The following is a 21,083-nucleotide window of genomic DNA, read 5'->3' on the forward strand; positions in this document are numbered from 1 at the left end:
GCAGATCCTGTCTGGTTGGCGGCTCTGGCAGATCCTGTCTGGTTGGCGGCTCTGGCAGATCCTGTCTGACGGACGGCTCTAGCGGCTCCTGTCTGACGGACGGCTCTAGCGGCTCCTGTCTGACGGACGGCTCTAGCGGCTCCTGTCTGGCTGGCGGCTCTAGCGGCTCCTGTCTGGCGGACGGCTCAGCGGGCTCATGGCAGACGGGCGGCTTTGCAGGCTCATGGCAGACGGGCGGCTTTGCAGGCTCATTGGAGACGGATGGCTCAGATGGCGCTGGGGAGACGGATGGCTCAGATGGCGCTGGGGAGACGGATGGCTCAGATGGCGCTTGGCAGACGGGCAGTTCAGTCATCGCTGTGAAGACTGCAGACTCCTGCCGGCTGAGGCGCACTGTAGGCCTGGTGCGTGGTGCCGGGACTGGTGGCACCGGGCTGGGGACACGCATCTCAGGGCTAGTGCGGGGAGCAGCAACAGGACGCACAGGACTCTGGGGACACACAGGAGCCTTGGTGCGTGGTTTAGACACTGGTGGTAAAGGGCTGGAGACACGCACCATATAGCTAGTGCGTGGAGGAGGCACTGGTGGTACTGGGTTGGGGCGGGGAGGTGGCGCCGGAAATACCGGACCGTGCAGGCGTACTGGCTCCCTTGAACGCCGAGCCTGCCCAACCTTACCTGGTTGTATGCTCCCCGTCGCCTGACCAGTGCGGGGAGGTGGAATAACCCGCACCGGCCTATGTAGGCGAACCGGGGACACCATGCGTAAGGCTGGTGCCATGTACGCCGGCCCGAGGAGACGCACTGGTGACCAGATGCGTTGGGCCGGCTTCATGACATACGGCTCAACGCTCAGTCTAGCCCGGCCGATACGTGGAGCTGAAATGTACCGAACCGGGCTATGCACGCGTACAGGAGACACCGTGCGCTCTACTGCGTAACACGGTGTCTGCCCGTACTCTCGCTCTCCACGGTAAGTACAGGGAGTAGGCGCAGGTTTCCTACCTGACTTCGCCACACTCCCTTTAAGGCCCCCCCCAAGAAATTTTTGGGTTGTACTCACGGGTTTCCAGCCTTGTCTCCGTGCTGCCTCCTCATATCGCCTCCTCTCGGCTTTAGCTGCCTCCAGCTCTTCACGAGGAAGGCGATATTCTCCCGGTTGAGCCCACGGCCCCTTACCATCCAGTATCTCCTCCCATGTCCATGAATCCTGTGTAGGTAGGTCCTGTTGCCGCTTTCCATGCCGCTTGGTCCTATAATGGTGAGTAATTCTGTCACGATCGTGTGGAGGATTGATGGACCAAAACGCAGCTTTAGGAAAATAAGCCATCTTCTTTTATTTTAAAAGATGACGAAAAATAAACACGAAACACTTTAACAAAATGAACAAAACAACAAACGACCGTGAAGCTAAATAACGTTGTGCACTTACACACACATGCTACAAACGTTCTGACATAGACAATTACTCACAACCAATGAGAGCCTATGGCTACCCTAAATAAGGCTCCCAATCAGAGACAACCGAAATCAGCTGTCTCTAATTGGGAACTCATTCAGGTAACCATAGACTCTCCTAGATAACTAAACATACATAGACAACGCTAGACATCTGAACTCAACACAAACCCATATACTACACCCCATAACCCCTTTACCATAGAAACACCCAAAACCAACAAAACATAAACATTCCCCATGTCACACCCTGACCTAACTAAAATAATAAAGAAAACAAAGAATACTAAGGCCAGGGCGTGACAAGTGCTTTCATTTCTAAATGGTAAAACAGATACTGCATGTATAAAACTGCCCTCAAATATGAGGTGACATTCTGTACTGTCGCCAATATGACCAATATGGATAGAGTCAGATTTAGAATTTTAGCTTCACTGTCCAAATACATACAGGGGTGAAAATGTGTGTATTTTTTAAGATATATATGCAGTATATTTTTTGTTGTTGTAATAATTAAGGCACTGTCCGTAACCCCTAACTCTATGTAGAGGGCTTAGTAGTAGGCTAGGTCAGGTCTAGTCCCCAATGAAAATTGAAGCATAGAATATCAAAGGAAACCTGTTTCCAGCCTATTCAATTGAATATTTATTGTGCGCATGACTCAAAGACTGATGGCCATAACAAAGGCAACGACACCCACTCTCAGTCATTTTGAAATGTGCAATGTTCACCTCACTCACTCAGAACACCATGCAAATGAAATCACCTCTCACTCTTCTACAAAAAGGAATTTGCATTGCCACCACAGACAATTCAATACCCTTTTCCTGCTGTATGCTTTACACGATATAAAGGCAACAACCTTTATACAATTCAAAAGGTCACAATCTTTGCACGGTTCAAAAGCTACAACAAAAATTATTAAACAGATCAATTTAAAAGCTCTCCCTTTTCTGAAATCCTCTCTTTTTACTCTCTCTCTCACTGGTTCTATCCCCGTCTGCGTTCTAAAGCCTCAGCCCACACTGTCTCTCTCTCTCACTGGTTCTATCCCCGTCTGCGTTCTAAAGCCTCAGCCCACACTGTCTCTCTCTCTCACTGGTTCTATCCCCGTCTGCGTTCTAAAGCCTCAGCCCACACTGTCTCTCTCTCTCACTGGTTCTATCCCCGTCTGCGTTCTAAAGCCTCAGCCCACACTGTCTCTCTCTCTCACTGGTTCTATCCCCGTCTGCGTTCTAAAGCCTCAGCCCACACTGTCTCTCTCTCTCACTGGTTCTATTCCCGTCTGCGTTTTAAAGCCTCAGCCCACACTGTCTCTCTCTCTCACTGGTTCTATTCCCGTCTGCGTTTTAAAGCCTCAGCCCACACTGTCTCTCTCTCTCACTGGTTCTATCCCCGTCTGCGTTCTAAAGCCTCAGCCCACACTGTCTCTCTCTCTCACTGGTTCTATCCCCGTCTGCGTTCTAAAGCCTCAGCCCACACTGTCTCTCTCTCTCACTGGTTCTATCCCCGTCTGCGTTCTAAAGCCTCAGCCCACACTGTCTCTCTCTCTCACTGGTTCTATCCCCGTCTGCGTTCTAAAGCCTCAGCCCACACTGTCTCTCTCTCTCACTGGTTCTATCCCCGTCTGCGTTCTAAAGCCTCAGCCCACACTGTCTCTCTCTCTCACTGGTTCTATCCCCGTCTGCGTTCTAAAGCCTCAGCCCACACTGTCTCTCTCTCTCACTGGTTCTATCCCCGTCTGCGTTCTAAAGCCTCAGCCCACATTGTCTCTCTCTCTCTCAGCTAAAACGCCTTTTAAAATAGCACACTCCATCCACAGCACAGCACATTGCCTGCCTTAACGTTACATAAGTGACACCTGTTGCCCTTTTACTTGTACTTCCCTCCTACAATTCCATTTCTCCATTATCAACACACCCTCTCCCTCACTCTATTCTTCCCTCTGTCATCTAACCACAATAACAATTTCCTTTAGTGCTCTCTCGTTGCCATGCTTATTGTAACTCATTCTAGTATGGTCTGATCCCACTGGGCACAGACGTCTATTCCACGTTGGTTCAACGTTATTTCATTGAAACGACGTGGAAACAATGTCGATTCAACAAGTGTAGCACCTGGCAGATATTCTACTGCATGATTCACCCACTCGGCTACACCCACTCATGCAGTGTCCTAGTTGGCTACATATCACACTGTAGAAACAAGCACACAGCATGCACCCCCACATACTCCTTGAAAAAAATTGAGTGAGAAAATAAACATGTTTAATCTGAAAAAATGTAATTTCTTTATTCTCTAATGATAATAGTAAATACTACAGTATTTTATTTGCATAAACCTTACCCATTCCTCCATTTCGCAATTTTTGCCACACAAAATTGAGAATCCTAAATTTCAAGTATAGACCATATATTGTGTTCCCTACAGTTTATAGAAAGAGAAGAAGCTCTGAACTATCTGTTCAGACCTACCCACAAGTTTATAGAAAACCACATAAGTTCTGAACTATCTGTTCAGGCCTACCTACCTAGAGGTTATGGAAAATGTGCTCTTTTAGTATTTCTCCAATAGGTTTCCAGAAGGAGAAAGCCTCCACTTCTATGTCAATTATAATAAAACAAAAACACTATAGTAAATGCTACAGTAGTGTCCGCTAAAACACTACAGTAAAAAATACAGTATAGTAGAGTCCACAAAAACAGTGAATACTGCAGTATACAACAATCCACAAAAAAACACTACATTAATTACTATGGTGTATACTACAGTATTCTTTTACCACACTATTTATACTATAGTTACCTGTAAATATATAGCACATCAATGATGTCGCTCTTGCTGCTGGTGAGTCTCTGATACACCTCTACGCAGACGACACCATTCTGTATACTTCTGGCCCTTCTTTGGACACTGTGTTAACAACCCTCCAGACGAGCTTCAATGCCATACAACTCTCCTTCCATGGCCTCCAACTGCTCTTAAATACAAGTAAAACTAAATGCACACTCTTCAACCGATCGCTGCCTGCACCTGCCCGCCCGTCCAGCATCACTACTCTGGACGGTTCTGACTTAGAATATGTGGACAACTACAAATACCTAGGTGTGTGGTTAGACTGTAAACTCTCCTTCCAGACTCACATCAAACATCTCCAATCCAAAGTTAAATCTAGAATTGGCTTCCTTTTTCGACAAAAAAAGCATCCTTCACTCATGCTGCCAAACATACCCTTGTAAAACTGACCATCTTACCGATCCTCGACTTTGGCAATGTCATTTACAAAAGCCTCCAATACCCTACTCAATAAATTGGATGCAGTCTATCACAGTGCAATCCGTTTTGTCACCAAAGCCCCATATACTACCCACCACTGCGAACTGTACGCTCTCGTTGGCTGGCCCTCGCTTCATACACGTCGACAAACCCACTGGCTCCAGGTCAAGGGGTCTGAATACACTGTATACCATAGTATACTATAGTATTTTTTAATGTGGGTTGTCATGCCAATGGACTTGGCAAGAGCACAAACAGATCTGGGACCAGGCTAATATAGAGAGCCTTCAGAAAGTGGCCACGCCCCTCGACTTATTCCACATTGTTGTGTTACAGCCTGAATAAAAGCGAAAACATGTTTTTAGAAATGTTTGCTAACTTTTTGAAATGAAATACAGAAATATCTTTGTAGTGACTGGGTGTATTGATACACCATCGAAAGTGCAATGAATACCTTCACCATGCTCAAACAGATATTCAATGTCTGCTTTAAAAAAAAATCTACCAATAGGTGCCCTTCTTTGCGAGGCATTGGAAAACCTAACTGGTCATTGTGGCTAAATCTGTGTTTGAAATTCACTGCTCGACTGAGGGACCTTACAGATAATTATATGTGTGGGTTACAGAGATGAGGTAGTTATAAAAAATCATGTTAAACACTATTATTGCACATGGAGTGAGTCCATGGAACTTATGTGACTTGTTAAATAAATTTTACTCCTGGACTTATTTACACTTGCCATAAAAAAGGGTTGGAATACTTATTGACTCAAGACATTTCTGTCACGGTTTTCTTCGTCCTCCTCATCTGACGAGGAGTAAGAAATGTCGGACCAATGCGCAGCGTGGTATGTGTCCATAATATATTTTAATGAGACAAACGAACACAGAAACAAAACGTGAAATACAAACTGAAACAGTTCCGTGTGGGACAAACACTGACACGGAAAATAACCACCCACGAAACCCAGGTGTAAAAAGGCTACCTCAGTATGAGTCTCAATCAGAGACAACTAACGACACCTGCCTCTGATTGAGAATCATACCAGGCCAAACGAAAAAACCAACATAGAAAAACGAACATAGATAACCCACCCAACTCACGCTCTGACCACACTAAAACAAAGAAATAACGAAAGAACTAGGGTCAGAACGTGACAATTTCAGCTTTCATTTTTAATTAATTTGAAAAAAATATATATAATTTCATTTTGACATTATGGGGTATTGTGTATAGTGACAAAAAATCTCAATGTAATTCATTTTAAATTCATGCACAACAAAATGGAAACAGTAAAGGGGTGTGAATACATTCTGAAGGCACTGTAGAATAGATATTCTCAATAATAATCCTTAGCAGAATCAATCAATTATGCAATAACCACGTCTGGTGTGTTTGAAGCACACCGAAGCCACAATATTCATGATTATGAGAGATCCTCATTGCATGAACATGTGCTGTGTATTTTTTTAATGTCGTGCCCTGTCAAACGTACACTGGAGAAGTCTCCTTCCTCAAGATGCTCAAACAAAAGGTTGATGTCATCTCTGTCATTCAATGTGCCAGAGCTCAATGTCAACTGTGCCACTTATTTGGGTTGGGGGAACAATGATTCCTTCTTCAAACAAAAAGACAAAAAAAAAAGAACAGTGGCGCATATGAGTGACACAGTAATGGTATTGAGAGGTTAGTCGCCCAGACAAGCACTGTGGCTGTGATGAAAGGCCATTCGTATACTATTAGCCTGGGTACTAGTCTGTTCAATGAAAAGGAAAAGGAGCAAAGCTCGCTCAACATTAAAAATGCATTGTAATATTCAAGCAAGGTTTAAAGATGAGTGTTCCGGCCTTCAATTCTTTCCATACTAGTCTGTTTGTGGAATCATGCCACTCCTTGCCACTCCTTGTCATGTTTGGAATGACAAGGAGTGGCAAGATAGCACAAACAAACCCAATGAACTACTACTCAGACACAAACACAACAGTTTGTCTGTCAGCCTCCTCAGATAATGTGGGTATTGATCCTCATGTGAATTATAGCTGACATACAAATTAACTATTAATTACGACAGCCCCCACCCCATTATCACATCCACTGCCACCTCACTGGCCTGGTTCACAATGATCTAATTAATTTTGCCTGAAATAGATAGACAGAGCCCTACATTTCTGCAATAGAGGGGTGTCGCCCTTGGATGTATTCACTTGCAGTGGTAAAAGAAAAATGTAGAAAAAAATAAATGTGGGGCTTACTTTTCCCAACAGACAAAATGCAGGTGACACAGAATCCCCATTAGAGCCACCAAGTCAAGGTATTTATTTGCACATTTATGCATTTCAACAACAAGTTGTACATAAAAGCTTTACAATAGCTCCCTTTATGTATATGCATCACTTAGTATTATACACCATCAAGAACCAGGCAAGGTAGGCTACTGTAGATCAATAGTTAACTGCAAGAAATCTTCATAGCTTTACAATGCAACATTTATGTCAGAGCACTTTATTATATATTTGGCAAAAAATGTTTATTTAACCTTTATTTAACTAGGCAAGCCAGTTAAGAACAAATTCTTATTTACAATGACGGCCTACCCCGGCCAAACCCTTACCCGGGCGACGCTGGGAAATGATAAAATATACCAAATATACCAATGATAAAATATACCACATTCACTCATGATTTTCATTTATACAAGACCCAATCAACACTTTTCATAAACGAAATATACTGAAAAACAGTAACACCTGCTCTTTCCATGACATAGACTGACCAGGTGAATCCAGGATAAAGCTATGATCCCTTATGGGTGTCACTTGTTAAATTAAGCCATGAAACAATTGAGACATGGATTGTGTATGTGTGCCATTCAGAGGCTGCATGGGTAAAGACAAATAATCAAGAACTGCAACGCTGCTGGGTTTTTCACACTCAACAGTTTCCCATGTGTATCAAGAATGGTCTACCCCCCAAAGGACATCCAGCCAACTTGACACAACTGTGGGAAGCATTGGAATCAACGTGGGCCCGCATCCCTGTGGAACGCTTTCGACACCTTGAAGAGTCCATGCTCCGACGAATTAAGGCTGTTCTAGGTCAAAATTGGATGCGCAACTCAAAATTAGGAAGGTGTTCCTAATGTTTTGTACACTCAGTGTATATAGCAAATGTGTAGGCATGTCTAACAATCAGATTAAACATAAATACTGTAAATGAAAATGCAACTGTATTTCAATATCAATCAACTTGACAAACTTATTTGATGCAACAGAAAATATATTAAATAAAGCAACTGTAGAAGGAGAATTCTTCAATTTTGCTTATATGGCAATAGAAATCTATGAAGAATGAAGCTCTTATTAAGGTTGTATTTACTACGACTATCTTTACTTAAATGAAGCATGAATACCAAAACGTATGACTGAATCAATTGGTTATGGTGTTAAAAACCTTAAAAACTCATTTAGAATTTAATCAAAAGAATGTCACAGGCTGCCTTAATCACTGTGAGATCAACAACTATGAACCAGACTCAGACTTTGGATGTGTCCTAAATGGCACCCTATTCCCAATGGGTCCTGGTCAAAAGCAGTGAATTATGTAGGGAATAGGGTGCCATGTGAGACGCAGCCAGTGTGTCTCTCCTCTCACACCTCTGTGTGGGTTGAGGAGTATGAAGAGGATGAAGACGAAGATGAAGAGGATGACGTGTCTTTTTTACTCGTCTGACGAGTGGAACCTTCAGCAGCCCTGAACTGCCAGGTAACCTTCCTCGGTTGATCGGTTACAGGGACTGTAATTTCCTCTGTCACTGGCTCTGTCACTGGTTTCACTTCCTCACAGAATAGATCAGACAACACTTCCTGCTCTAGTTCCTCCCACAGATCCCATGTCGGTTGTTTGATTGGTTTAGACTTAGAGCCGGACTCGGACTCATCAGAATCCCAGTCACTGTCTCCAACCATGGAGCCGAGCACAAAGTCCACTCCGGACCCGCTGTCATCGGAGGAGTCGGACCCCTTGGAACAACGAATAAAGGAAGAGTGGCCTTCTGTAGCAAGCAGATGACACTCAGGACCCGCCAGATACACAAAGCTATCTGTTGAGAGGAAGTCACTCTCCTCAACGTTGGGGCAGAGGCGTCTGGAAAGGGAGGTTGGGGGTGTAGACTCAGTGGGGAGAGAGGGGGGCTTCTCCTGTGCTAGTGAGACATCAGGGAGCACAGACACAGCCAGGTATACAAAACTATCTGTAGTGACAAACGGATCCAGGTCACTGCTGTCCAGGCCTGACTTCTTCCGTGGTATCTCATGTCTGGAGGGGGACAAGGGGAGTGGGGAGTCAGTGCCAGATATGATCTTAACACTCTTTTTCCTTGGTTTCAATTCTGACTGGTTTAAAGGGGTGAAACCATCATGTAGATCTGGATTATCAGGCCCTTCATTGTTGGTGGATTGCATGTCACCCATTTCAGTGTCTTTCATCAAAGGTGCTTCTTCCTCAATTCCATATCCCTCACAGTGAGAGGAGATCTTTAAGAGTGATGGGTAGCACCACTGAAGCTCGGTGCTCTCCTCCCTCCCCCAGTCTTTAAATGCCACCTCGTCTTTATCCTGGTCCAGAGATGTGTTGCTCCCCAAGTCTGACTCAGTCAAGGGTCTGTCACTACCATCTGAGGCATTGTCTTCCTGGCTGGTCTGACTGGGGTTCGACATGAAGACTCCACTTGAGTCTGACTCCAAAGTCAGGTTGAAATCAGGCGAACCATCTTCCTTGACATTTTTTGTCCCTGTTGAACACCCCATGGCAAAGAGTTCCAGGCTGGGTTTGGTACTGATCTGCTCAGGTTCAGAGACACTTCCAGAAACAACAGACTGCCCTGCTGTGAGCTGTGAAGCTTTCTTTCTCAGAGAATCTGTCAGACATTGTTCTGCTACAAGCTCCATTTCTACATCCTTAGACCTTTTCTCCAGCTCCAGGAGGGAGAGTTCAGAAGCAGCACTAGAGGGTGGGTGAGATCCTCCAAACCCAGAAGGGGGTTTGAGCAGAGGCCAGTGCCTCAGAGAGCCAGTGGAAGACTCTGCATCCCCCCAGCCTTCATCCCACAGTGTGTTCACCATACCGAGCACCGTGTCCCACTCCTCCACCTCCTTCCCCTCAGCACCGCCACCTCTTTCTCCACCCTCCTGCTCCTTGCTTTCTGGATCTCCCTCCTTTATACATGACTCAGTGCCATTGCTGCTTCTACATTCTGGCTCCTCCCCTCCTTTCCCTTCCTTCTCTGGTTTTTGGAGAGTTTTTTTTGCAGAGAAGACCCTCCAATTTTCCAAGTGTTGCTCCTTCAAGGAGTAACCCACCCTACCCATCAACCCTACCAATTTACCCTGGTGCTCAGAGAAAGGGGTGAGGTGGGGAAGATTTTTTTTCTCCATGGCACTAAGCACCACCAGGGAGGGCAGAGGGGGAAGGATAGGAAAGTTATGGATTGCACCACCTTGTCTAACAGTTCTCTTCCTTACAATCAGCCTGCGAGGCCAGGTGGATTCCATAGGCTGGGGGCTCACAGCACGAGCAGGGGCAGGTCCTGGGGAAATCTGATCGAGCAAGAGAGGGGTAGTGTCACGGGGTGGCTCTGGGGAGAAGGGAGAATCATTGTCAATGGCTGAGTCCAGTGCCTTCGTCCTCGGCGCAAAACCAAAAACCCCAACATTCTCCTCTTGAGACATAGAGCCCACTGAGTGGGATACCGCCCTTTTTTTCTCAATCTCTCCCCCTTTCTCATTCTTTCTTTCTGTTTCTCTGTCTCTTCCTCCTATCCTTCTGAGATCCTCTTGAACACATTGGAGGGCCGTGACAGAGAGCTGGGCGAGAGGGGGTTTGGGAGGGGGGTGACGAGGCTGAGAGGGGGGTGATTCTTCGAAGATGAAGCTCTGATACTGAAACGGAAGGGGCTTGGCTGGGGAGTAGAACACAGGGGTGTGACAGCCAGAGGAAAGGGGTGACCCAGAGAAGGGTGAGATCAGAGGGGAGGTCATGTTATGTTGTGAGTAGAAAGGATTTAAGAAATTCTTCTCCATTACATCTCCAGATGAGAGTTCTAGATGCTCAAGATGTTTGGGGGGTGTTAGGACTTTCCAGGAGCGCTGGCCGCTGTCCCCTCTCTTGCCGCTGTCATGCTGGTGTTGATGTCTCTTGCCACTGGATGAGGAATTTCCCCCAGGGGCTGACATCAAGGAGACACTGGGGGACACGGACCTCCCCCCAAACCCCCCTGGGGAACGGCTGCTCTGGCCAGCTTCAACCAGCTTCAGCTGGTCAAATATCACCCTTTCGTCTAGCCTCCTACCCATGGAAGGTAGGGGAGTTTTGGATCGTGCCTCGAACGTGATCATGTCCCCGCAAGCACCTACCCCTAGGTTGCCGTTGCTGGAGAAGTTGTTGTCCTGGCCTCCCCTGGAGGTTATGGTGCTCTGAGCAGAGCCATGGTCAATCTGTTCATTGATACACATGGTGTCGTAGATGGAGCGCTGGGGGATGTAACCGTCCTCATTGTAGCCATCCCCATCCACACTCTTCTCCAGGCAGCAGGAGCTCTGCCTGAAGCAACCCGGTCGACTAAGAGGCATCCCCATAGTGTTCTATCCACCACCAGCAAAAATTACTGTCAGTAAATGTTCCAAAAAGAGTAGTCTAAAAAGAGGTGGTAATTGAAATATACTAGATATAAAAGAAGTGCAGTGAGACAACTTAAAAATGAGTATGATGCATGTCAGCTCATTCCTTTTCATCATGCAATAGTCAATTACAAATATGAGAAATATTCAGATTGGATGCCATCTGTAAAGTCTATTAAAACTGCCTCTCTCTCCGCTCAATAATACCAGTAGAGGAGCTTGGAGAAATTATTTTTATCATAGAGGCATATTCAAGAACAATTTTGCTCGCTTGCTCTGACAGAACTGCAGCCAACAACACAAAAACAGATTTGCAAAGGTGTTGAATAGAGTTGCAGCCTCAAAAAAATAACACACGACTTCAACATGATGCTGGGTAACTCACTGTTCTCTCTGTGTTGGTCCATTCAGAACCCCCAAAGTATTTCCCTTTGTCTATCTCCGCATCGCCTTCTCCTCATACTTGTCTCTGCTGTCATCAATTTCAACTGTCCCCATCAATAAATTAGTCAAAAACTTGTCATTGCCATGGCAGCTGATTAATCCATCTCTTTGCTTGCTTGCGCTCCAGAATACATCATTTCTGAAATGAAGAAACTAAAGGTTTAAGAAACCATGTAAAGCATCCATCTGCTCAGAGGCACTGATTATTTGACAAATGGTCTCTTATTTGAACACCAACGCAAGCCACCCCCCTCTTCTCTCTCACCCGCTCGCCATCTCTCGCCCTCACACACTTGCAGATTCCCCTCCCCCATGTTTCTAAGGCTGCTTCAGAGATTTCTATTAAAGACAAACTTTTTCTCTTTCTCTCCATTTAGGTATGACCTCTGTGGGCTTTGATGTCCTCCCCAGACATGAATCAGCAGGGGAAATCAGACGGCTCTAAAGACGTGGTGAAAAGAAAGACAGTCACAGCTTCATCATCTCCGTCTCACACAGGTGATGCATGTGACATCGACATAATGATATCCTTGAAATGACATCATTTGAAATGGGTATAGCAAACAAAACATGTTCTGTTATATAACCACTTTCAACGTGTTTGACTTGGCTGAGAGATACATGAGGATAAAGCCTGCAGTTTCTTTTACCTGCCTCTCTCTCCCACACAAACTCTTCTTCGCTCAGCACACTCAATCCCCCAGTACCACTTCTCTCAGTACAGTGCCCTCTTCCCTCCCACTCATGCCCTTTCGCACATGCAAGGAGAACGTGGTTTCTCTCTTATACTTGTCCAACAACACATCATGTGCTGTACAATAACAATACTCTGCATTACTAAAGCACGATACATCACCCCACCTTTGAATCATCAATTAGTAAATCATGCAGTCAAGCAGATGAGAACGACTCTTCAACTCCACTCAGATTTTCATACAGGTAATTTACCATAACATTATTCACAAATCTAACTGATGATCACTTTCACAGTGAAAGAACATTTCCATTTGGTTTATGAGTTGTATTCTCAGTCAGGTTCTTTTAATCACATCAGACAACAGACAGCAGAGCAGACAGAAATGTCCTTTGCATAATCATGTTGCTTATTCAAGTCCACAACAGAGGGATTCATACAAAAAACTAAAACAATAAAACTATGTACAACATTATGTGATCACCTTGGTTTAGTTAGTAGTTTGGATGATCAAGACTATGGAATTAGTTGTGTGGGCCCTCAGAATAAGGCAGATTGGTAGAAAGTAACAACATTTTCAGCTATATTAACAAACTAGAAAAACAAACAGAAACGAATGTAACATGAATAGTTTTAATGTTTTGTTAGCCATAATTCCATTCATCATCTAAAACTAGAATCTAAAAAGAAAGATGTAATGAAAAACTAAATGAAGTGTCAGACAGTATCTTATTGTCTTTACATGATTGTGCATGTTTGCGGCATGTCCATGGCTGTGTCCGAAATGGCACCCTAACCCCTATATAGTGCACTACTTTTGACCAGAGCCCTATGGGCCCTGTTGAAACGTAGTGCACTGCACTATATGGGGAATAGTGTGCCATTCCATGAGTAGGTTATCCCACTACAAATGGTCATTGTCATCATCTGTGGAGGCTGCGGAGGCTTCAGTATAGTGATTATGCAGCGGAAGCTCATCCAGGTGGACTTCCCGTACTGCCAGGATGCGTGTAAGCATGCTTTCCAGCGCAGGGCCTTCTAGTTGCTGGGCAGAATACCACAGCAGGCTGTTTGAGTGAAAGGAGAGCTCTGGCTGCAAGTAGAACAGGTGTGGTCTATTCTTCACAGACTCTGAGCTGCAGGTAGAGACAAAGGAAGAGGATTATAGAATTATTGAAAGGCAGCAATTCCAGAAATATTCTCAATTTCGTTTTTTCAGAATGCAAAACATTAAGGCATTAAAACATTGTCAATATCACAAACAAGTCATATAGCTACAGTAAAATTAGAGTGGAATATAACAGAAATAAAGATGTACTATGTAATCTCACCATTTGGAGAGGTAGAACTCATAGAGTCTGACAGGGCAGCGTAGTGGGTTCTCAGTATTCTCAGGCATCTCCATGTCACCTTCCTCTTCATCCAGCCTTCTCTTGGCAGGCAAAGCTAGCAGCTCTGGATATGCACACAAAAGGAAAAACAACTCACAACCTAGCGCATTATGAAAATCGTGGAGGATGTTAATGCTTGTGATATGGCAATGCTTTCTTAATTGTGCCTAATGGGATAAAGAAAGTAGAATAAAATCAAATAGAATGTGATAGTCTTGAACACCATTGAGGTTGGAACTCAACTCACCGGGGGTGTCTGACACATCCTGACCAGGCCTAAACCTCAGGAAGGAGCTCTTGCCGTTCTTGGTGACCCTGGTACAGCGGGTGAAGTTGGTGAAGGACAGACGTCTGTGTTGGCCCAGGGTCTTGAACTGGAACAGCTTGGTGCCAAAGAAGAGCAAGGTGTTGAGCAGCACGATGGGGGAGTAGGCTCCCAGCTGTTTACAGTCCCACAGGTACTCCTCCTCCACACGGGAATGCAGGTAGCCTAAAGAGAAACAGTGGAGGGACAGAGGGATGTGGCATCATTGTGTACGTGTTTCAAATGGTCCAACGATATTAAAGGGATAGGACAGGCATAGAAGAGAAGGCTAGAAACATTCTTACCGCTGGGCAGCAGGGTAGGACTCCAGTAATGTAGCATCATAGTAATCTCCATGCTGAACTTATGATAGAGCACATCAGTGAAGATATTCTCTAGCCTTCCATTCTCAAATAGATACTGTAGAGAGAAATGAGAGATGGTGAGGGAGAGAGGCATTAGGTACTGTATATCATATTTGGCAGAGGGGCAAATACAATAGATGTCCCTGGGGCAGTAATTACTATAGCAAAAGTGCAGATAATATTGATGTTACTAGTAGGGGTGTGAACATTTAAAACAAAATTTGGATCCTTTATGTTAAGAAAAATTCATAACCGAAAAATTGTGTTTTGTTACATAGACACAGAAAGTAAACTGCATAGTGGGTCAATTTCCTTAACAACTAAAAGCTTTGAAGTGCGAGGCTCAACTTCTCCGCTGTTTTGGTGCCCTAGCTACCACGCTGCGAACAACCTGTGCAACACTGAGCAAAGTGTTGCATCTCGCTCATCTCAATATCCTAGCCTATTCATTGATGATAGGTCCTGCTTTGCTGAAGTTGGGAGACATTGCAACGCAAGAAATTGCGATATACAACTTTTGATTGCCGATATATTTTTATTTACTTATTTAAGTAGGCAAGTCAGTTAAGAACAAATTCTTATTTACAATGATGGCCTACTCCGGCCAAACCCGGACGACGGTGGGCCAATTGTGCGCTGCCCTATGGGACTCCCAATCACAGCCGGATTCTAAACAGGCCTCTTGCGCTGAGATGCAGTGCCTTAGACCGCTGCGCCACTCGGGAGCCCCATATATAGGCTTCATATATAGGCCTCGTGCACGGTTCTGCCTGCCTGGAGGCCATTCTGCCTATACTATGCCCCTGCCCCCCTCCGTCCTTTGATAGATCGCTATGAAAGATGCAAGTGTTTGTGTTGTCGGAAGTATGTCAACTAATCAGTCTCCTCCGTTCCAAAAATATTGTATCTTGACACTCAGAAATTGGAGTCGCGAAATCAATTATTTTGGAGTAGACTCTCCACAACTACGCTATCTTCATTAACAGTTGGAAAAATGGGAGAGAAAGGCAAGCGACAGCTGCGAATACCTGTATGGCAATACTTTGAGAAGTTAAATGAGAAGGAAATGCAAACGTTTGCGAAGTGGAATTGAGCCCCAGTAAGGGCAGTGCAGGTAAGAGGTTTGCGCGGGACTGATTTCTTCATCCCACCCCGCAGCTTTTCATTTCGCACCTGCTGGTTCTGTCCCGACTACAACGCTCTACATCAAGAACTGGTCCGAACTTAACAGCAGTCCCACAATGTTATTTTAGGCGTATTTGACGCAGTATACCTACAAGCCATGGTTCCAGCCAATTTTGCACCCTATAGGCAATATCAAAATGCACAAAAATAACCTAAGAAATAAATTCTATTAAGCTATCGTATTACTGGGCTAAATCAGCCAATATGCTAGCTTGAAGAGAGCCAAGTTAGAGACTTGCACTTTCTCTTTAGCTATTTTTGTTCTGCCTACCTTTTAGGAGTGGGATGATTTTGGTTTGGAGATCAATATTTATTTCTAGGCAATGAAGTAAACTATAGCCTAATTATATTTAGCAAGTACATTTCCTTGGAAAGATAACTGCCAATGATTGGCCGGCCATGCATACTATTTCAGAGAAACCACACATACAGTGCATTCGGAAAGTATTCAGACCCTTCCCCTTTTCCACATTTTGTTATGTTACAGACTTATTCTAAAATGGATTAAATAAAAACATTTTCTCAATCTACACACAATACCCATTAATGACAAAGCATGAAACAGGTCTTTCAAAATGTTTGCAGATTTATAGAAAAACAAAAATACCTTATTTACATAAGTTTACAGAACCTTTGATATGAGAGTCAAAATTGAGCTCAGGTGCATCCTATTTCCATTGATCATCCTTGAGATGTTTCTACAACTTGATTGAGTCCACTTGTGGTAAATTCAATTGATTGGAGATGATTTGGAAAGGCACACACCTGTCTATATAAGGTACTACAGTTGACAGTGCATGTCAGAGCAAAAAACCAAGCCATGAGGTCGAAGGAATTGTCCGTAAAGCTCCAAGACAGGATTATGTCGAGACACAGAACTGGGGAAATGTATCAAAACATTTCTGCAGCATTGAAGGTCCACAAGAACACAGTGGCCTCCATCATTCTTAAATGGAAGACGTTTGGAACCATCATGAATCTACCTAGAGCTGGACGCCCGGCCAAACTAAGCAATCAGGGGAGAAGGGCCTTGGTCAGGGAGGTGACCAAGAACCTGATGGTCACTCTGACAGAGCTCCAGAGTTCCTCTGTGGAGTTGGGAAAAGCTTCCAGAAGGACAACCATTTCTGCAGCACTCCACGAAATCAGGTCTTTATGGTAGAGTGGCCAGATGGAAACCACTCCTCAGTAAAAAGGCACTTGACAGCCCGCTTGGAGTTTGCCAAAAGGCATCTAAAGGACTCTCAAACCATGAGAAACAAGATTCTCTGGTCTGATGAAACCAATAACTCTTTGGCCTGAATGACAAGCGTCATGTCTGGAGGAAACCTGGCACCATCCCTACGGTGAAGCATGATGGTGGCAGCATCATGCTGTGGGGATGTTTTTCAGCGGCAGGGACTGGGGGACTAGTTAGGATTGAGGGAAAGATGAACGGAGCAAAGTACAGAGAGATCCTTGATGAAAACCTGCTCCAGAGTGCTCAGGACCTCAGACTGGGGCGAAGGTTCACCTTCCAACAGGAAATTGACCCTAAGCAAACAGCCAAGACAACGCAGGAGTGGCTTTGCGACAAGTCTATGAATGTTCTTGAGTGGCCCAGCCAGAGCCCCGGCTTGAACCCGATCGATCATCTCTGGAGAAACATGAAAAAAGCTGTGCCGTAATGCTTCCGATCAAACCTGACAGAGTTGGAGAGGATTTGCAAAGAAGAATGGGAGAAACTCCCCAAATCTAGGTGTGCTAAGCTTGTAGCGTCATACCCAAGAAGACTCGAGGCTGTAATTGTGCCAAATTTGCTTCAACAAAGTACTGAGTAAAGAGTCTGACATTTTTTCTAAAAACTGTTTTTTTGCTTTGTCAATATGGGGTATTGTGTGTAGATTGATGACAAAAAACAACAACTATTTAATCAATTTTAGAATAAGGTTGTAACATAACAAAATGTGGAAAAAGTCAAGGGGTCGGAATACTTTCCGAATGCACTGTACAATAGGCACACTTGATCTGACACGCCCAAGTAGAAGAGGAGAGGTAGGCTACTGAAGTTGAAGCAGCAAAGTGTTTGAATAATGCGACAAAGATGTGCTTTCAATACAACAGGTAGGCTAATACATACAAAGCAGAAAGACGACCATTTCCAAATAATCGGCAGGACAATCCCCCCCCCCCCCCCCCCTAAAGTCGTCTGTCTGACCGACCGCGCCACAATGATCTGTCGGAACCCACAGAGTACTGGCGCAATGCTTAACCATCTGAAAAGGACTCACAGTGAAACAAAAAAACAGTGCTGGCAGCAGTGCAGCTACATTGTGAATTCACATGGAATTGTATACATTTTTCTTATTGTTTTCAAGCAAAACCAAAGAGAACAAAAATGGCTGTTTAAACATTAAGAAAAATTGTCAATTTGTCACATCACACATCTGCAAACAGTATTAGCTGCCATCACGTCACTATAACCAGTATGGCCACTGACAGACAGAAAAGGTGGTACCGTAGTGGATAACATAGTACGGAATAAGGTATAAGGATTAACTGGAAGTATCTTGGATAAAGTATTGAATAAAAATAAAATACTAGGGAGTAACGTGGAGGCTCAATACCTGCTGTATGCCCAGACAGAGGTAGAAGATGCTGTCAGCAGGGTAGGCCTGGCCGTTGGGGCGACGGACCTCACTGATGAAATGACAGAGGCCGTAACTAAGCTCAGAGGAGTTACACTGCAACACGTTCTCCTTCACAACCATAGATTTAGCTGCTGTAAGAGTGACACATGGACACAGAAAACAAGATTAGGGAATCATGGATTTAGCTGCTGTAAGGGTAAAACATGGACACAGAAAACAAGATTAGGGAATCATGGATTTAGCTGCTGTAAGGGTAAAACATGGACACAGAAAACCAGATCAGGGAACCATGGATTTAGCTGCTGTAAGGGTGAAACATGGACACAGAAAACCAGATCAGGGAACCATGGATTTAGCTGCTGTAAGGGTGAAACATGGACACAGAAAACCAGATTAGGAAACCATGGATTTAGCTGGGAGAAAGATGGACACAGAACACCACAAAAGGTACATGAACACCGGTAGCATATTTTAGAGTCAATTTACATGATAAGCAAAGATCTAAAAATGGTCTGTGTAGTTAGGTTTGACTCACAGGCATCTTTGGAAAATTCACAGTCAATCTGTTTGTTTCTCTGCAGGACCCAATTCTTCCAGGCTTTCACCCCGTACTTGTGATGGAGTTTTGATCTGGCAGGAGGGAGTGAAACGGTGTGCTCCACCATGTCAATAGTCCCACTTCGCTTACAACTCTGCAATACAGAAAGCGCCCACAGAAAGGGAAAGAGAAAAACATTTGGACCAACAACGTAGTAGGAGTAGAAACCACTTACTTTTACTGTATAATATCTTTGGTTTTATTTAATAATACAACCCTATTGCAGTCAAAAGTAATAATGGCGCTGATGTGACAGAGACCATACTACCTAACTAACTAGTTCTGTTACCATTATATTACTATACTGTATGACTACTTTATTACAAGTGTTATATTACTATCACCTAGCCCATGTGACCAGTAAAAGACTTGTTGCACCCATGTGACCAGTAGACTATGTTGCACCCATGTGACCAGTAGACTATGTTGCACCCAAATGGCACCCTATTCCCTTTATAGAGCACTACTGTTAGTCAAAAACTAGTGCACTATAAAAAGGAAATAGGGTACCATTTGGGATGTACCTATATCATTGACATACCCGTTTACTGGGAGGGAAGCCTTCTCTGGGTCTCTTACGTCTTCTAATCTTTACAGTCAGTCTCTGCCCCTTCACTGCAGCAGGATCAAACAAATCTGAAACAGCATGGAATACACATTTAAGTGATAATGCCCGAGAAGCCGGTGTTTGGAGGATATTTGGAGGTACGGGTGTTATTAGGCCCGAAACGAAGTCGAGGGCCGGCAAACCGTGCAAATATATCCTCCAAACACTGGCTTCGAGTGCATTATCACTTTCATGCAGGTTACCAACATGCTCAAATAATGACTGACATATTTTAATTTAAAACGTTATATTTAGATGAATTTAGTCATACTAGTTCATCCTTCCCCGAGATATAGTCCCGACACATCTACGGTTGCTACCCAACCTGGCTGGTTGTTCGTTCTATCGGTCCGGTTGCCAGAGACAAGTCTTTTTGTTCTGCACCTATGGACGCAACCCAGTCGTTCAATCTAAATGTTCTATTGCCATGTTGGCTGGCAACGTTCTTATCCCTTGCTTGCTAGCTAGCCAACTACGGCTAACTTACAGTCACATCAAACAGTGCAGCCAGAATAACAGTAAAGTAAGCGCATTTGTATTTGTTTGGAGACTTGCATAACAATGAGCTAATGATGCGCGATTTCTCTTGGCATAGAAAATGTGCTCTCTCGTCAGGACACTGTTGTTCTGAGGAACTAGCCAACAACACAGCTAACACAATCATTTCAATCTGAAGCTGGAAACACAGCACACTAGCTGCATTTTGTTTAATTTTACCTGTTTTCTATTGACATGTCTTTGTATATATCCATAAAAATTACTCAGATTCATGATTTCGACTGGCCGAGAAAAGCTGCCTGCCTGTCTCGTCCCGACCACTACACGTTCATTACAATGGGACAGTTGGAGAACGAATTTCAATATTGAAACAATGTTGCCAATGTCAGAGACAGACAGCAAGGTTTATATAAATCTCCTATATTGAAAACCAAATGCTAGTCTAAAAGAAAATATCTAGATGCTTTTTACAGTTGAGATCAAGCTTTAGCTGGTGGTAACTTGTGGAATAGACCGGCTGGAAAGCGGTTTTAACCAATCAGCATCCAGAATTAGACACACCCGTTGTATAATTAAGCAATAAGGACTGTGGGGGGGGGGGGGGGGGGGGGGGGGTAAATGGCCAATATACCACGGCTAAAGGCTGTTCTTGGTTACAGATATCCCAAACCCCCATATATCCCAAACCCCCGAGGAGCCTTATTGCTATTATAAACTGCTTACCAATGTAATTAGAGCATTAAAAGAGAAATGTTTTGTCAAACCCTTGGTATACGGTCTGACATACCACTGCTGTCAGCCAATCAGTATTCAGGGCTCAAACCACCCAGTTTATAATGACAGTGTACAGATGTCACAGATGTGATATGTGGGAATTTGCAAGTTCATCATTGCAAATAAGAATTTGTTCTTAACTGACTTAACTGTATAAATAATGTCTGGGAACATAAATGCATGT

The 21,083-nt window shown here is 44.2% G+C and overlaps 2 protein-coding genes across 3 annotated transcripts in view; both read right to left on the reverse strand.

Moving 5' to 3' along the window:
- The window catches only part of ppp1r13ba (protein phosphatase 1, regulatory subunit 13Ba), a 73,556-nt gene extending 60,780 nt beyond the window's left edge, over positions 1-12,776 (reverse strand). The window contains exon 1 of the mRNA XM_055865268.1: positions 11,795-12,776. The gene's annotated coding sequence lies outside the window, so the exon portion shown is untranslated. The remainder of the gene's footprint in view (positions 1-11,794) is intronic.
- Positions 12,777-13,166: 390 nt separating this feature from the next.
- The window catches only part of si:ch211-266o15.1 (zinc finger MYM-type protein 4), a 27,794-nt gene continuing 19,877 nt past the window's right edge, over positions 13,167-21,083 (reverse strand). For both annotated transcript variants that reach the window (XM_055865265.1, XM_055865264.1), the window contains 7 exons: positions 19,562-19,656; positions 18,958-19,114; positions 18,399-18,553; positions 14,548-14,662; positions 14,186-14,428; positions 13,879-14,002; positions 13,167-13,683 (listed from right to left, as the gene is read on the reverse strand). In XM_055865265.1, the coding sequence (XP_055721240.1) occupies positions 13,452-13,683; positions 13,879-14,002; positions 14,186-14,428; positions 14,548-14,662; positions 18,399-18,553; positions 18,958-19,114; positions 19,562-19,656 (1,121 nt within the window). In that variant the 3' untranslated portion in view covers positions 13,167-13,451. The remainder of the gene's footprint in view (positions 13,684-13,878; positions 14,003-14,185; positions 14,429-14,547; positions 14,663-18,398; positions 18,554-18,957; positions 19,115-19,561; positions 19,657-21,083) is intronic.

This window comes from Salvelinus fontinalis, chromosome 16 (genome assembly GCF_029448725.1).
Source record: "Salvelinus fontinalis isolate EN_2023a chromosome 16, ASM2944872v1, whole genome shotgun sequence".
NCBI lineage: Eukaryota > Metazoa > Chordata > Actinopteri > Salmoniformes > Salmonidae > Salvelinus > Salvelinus fontinalis.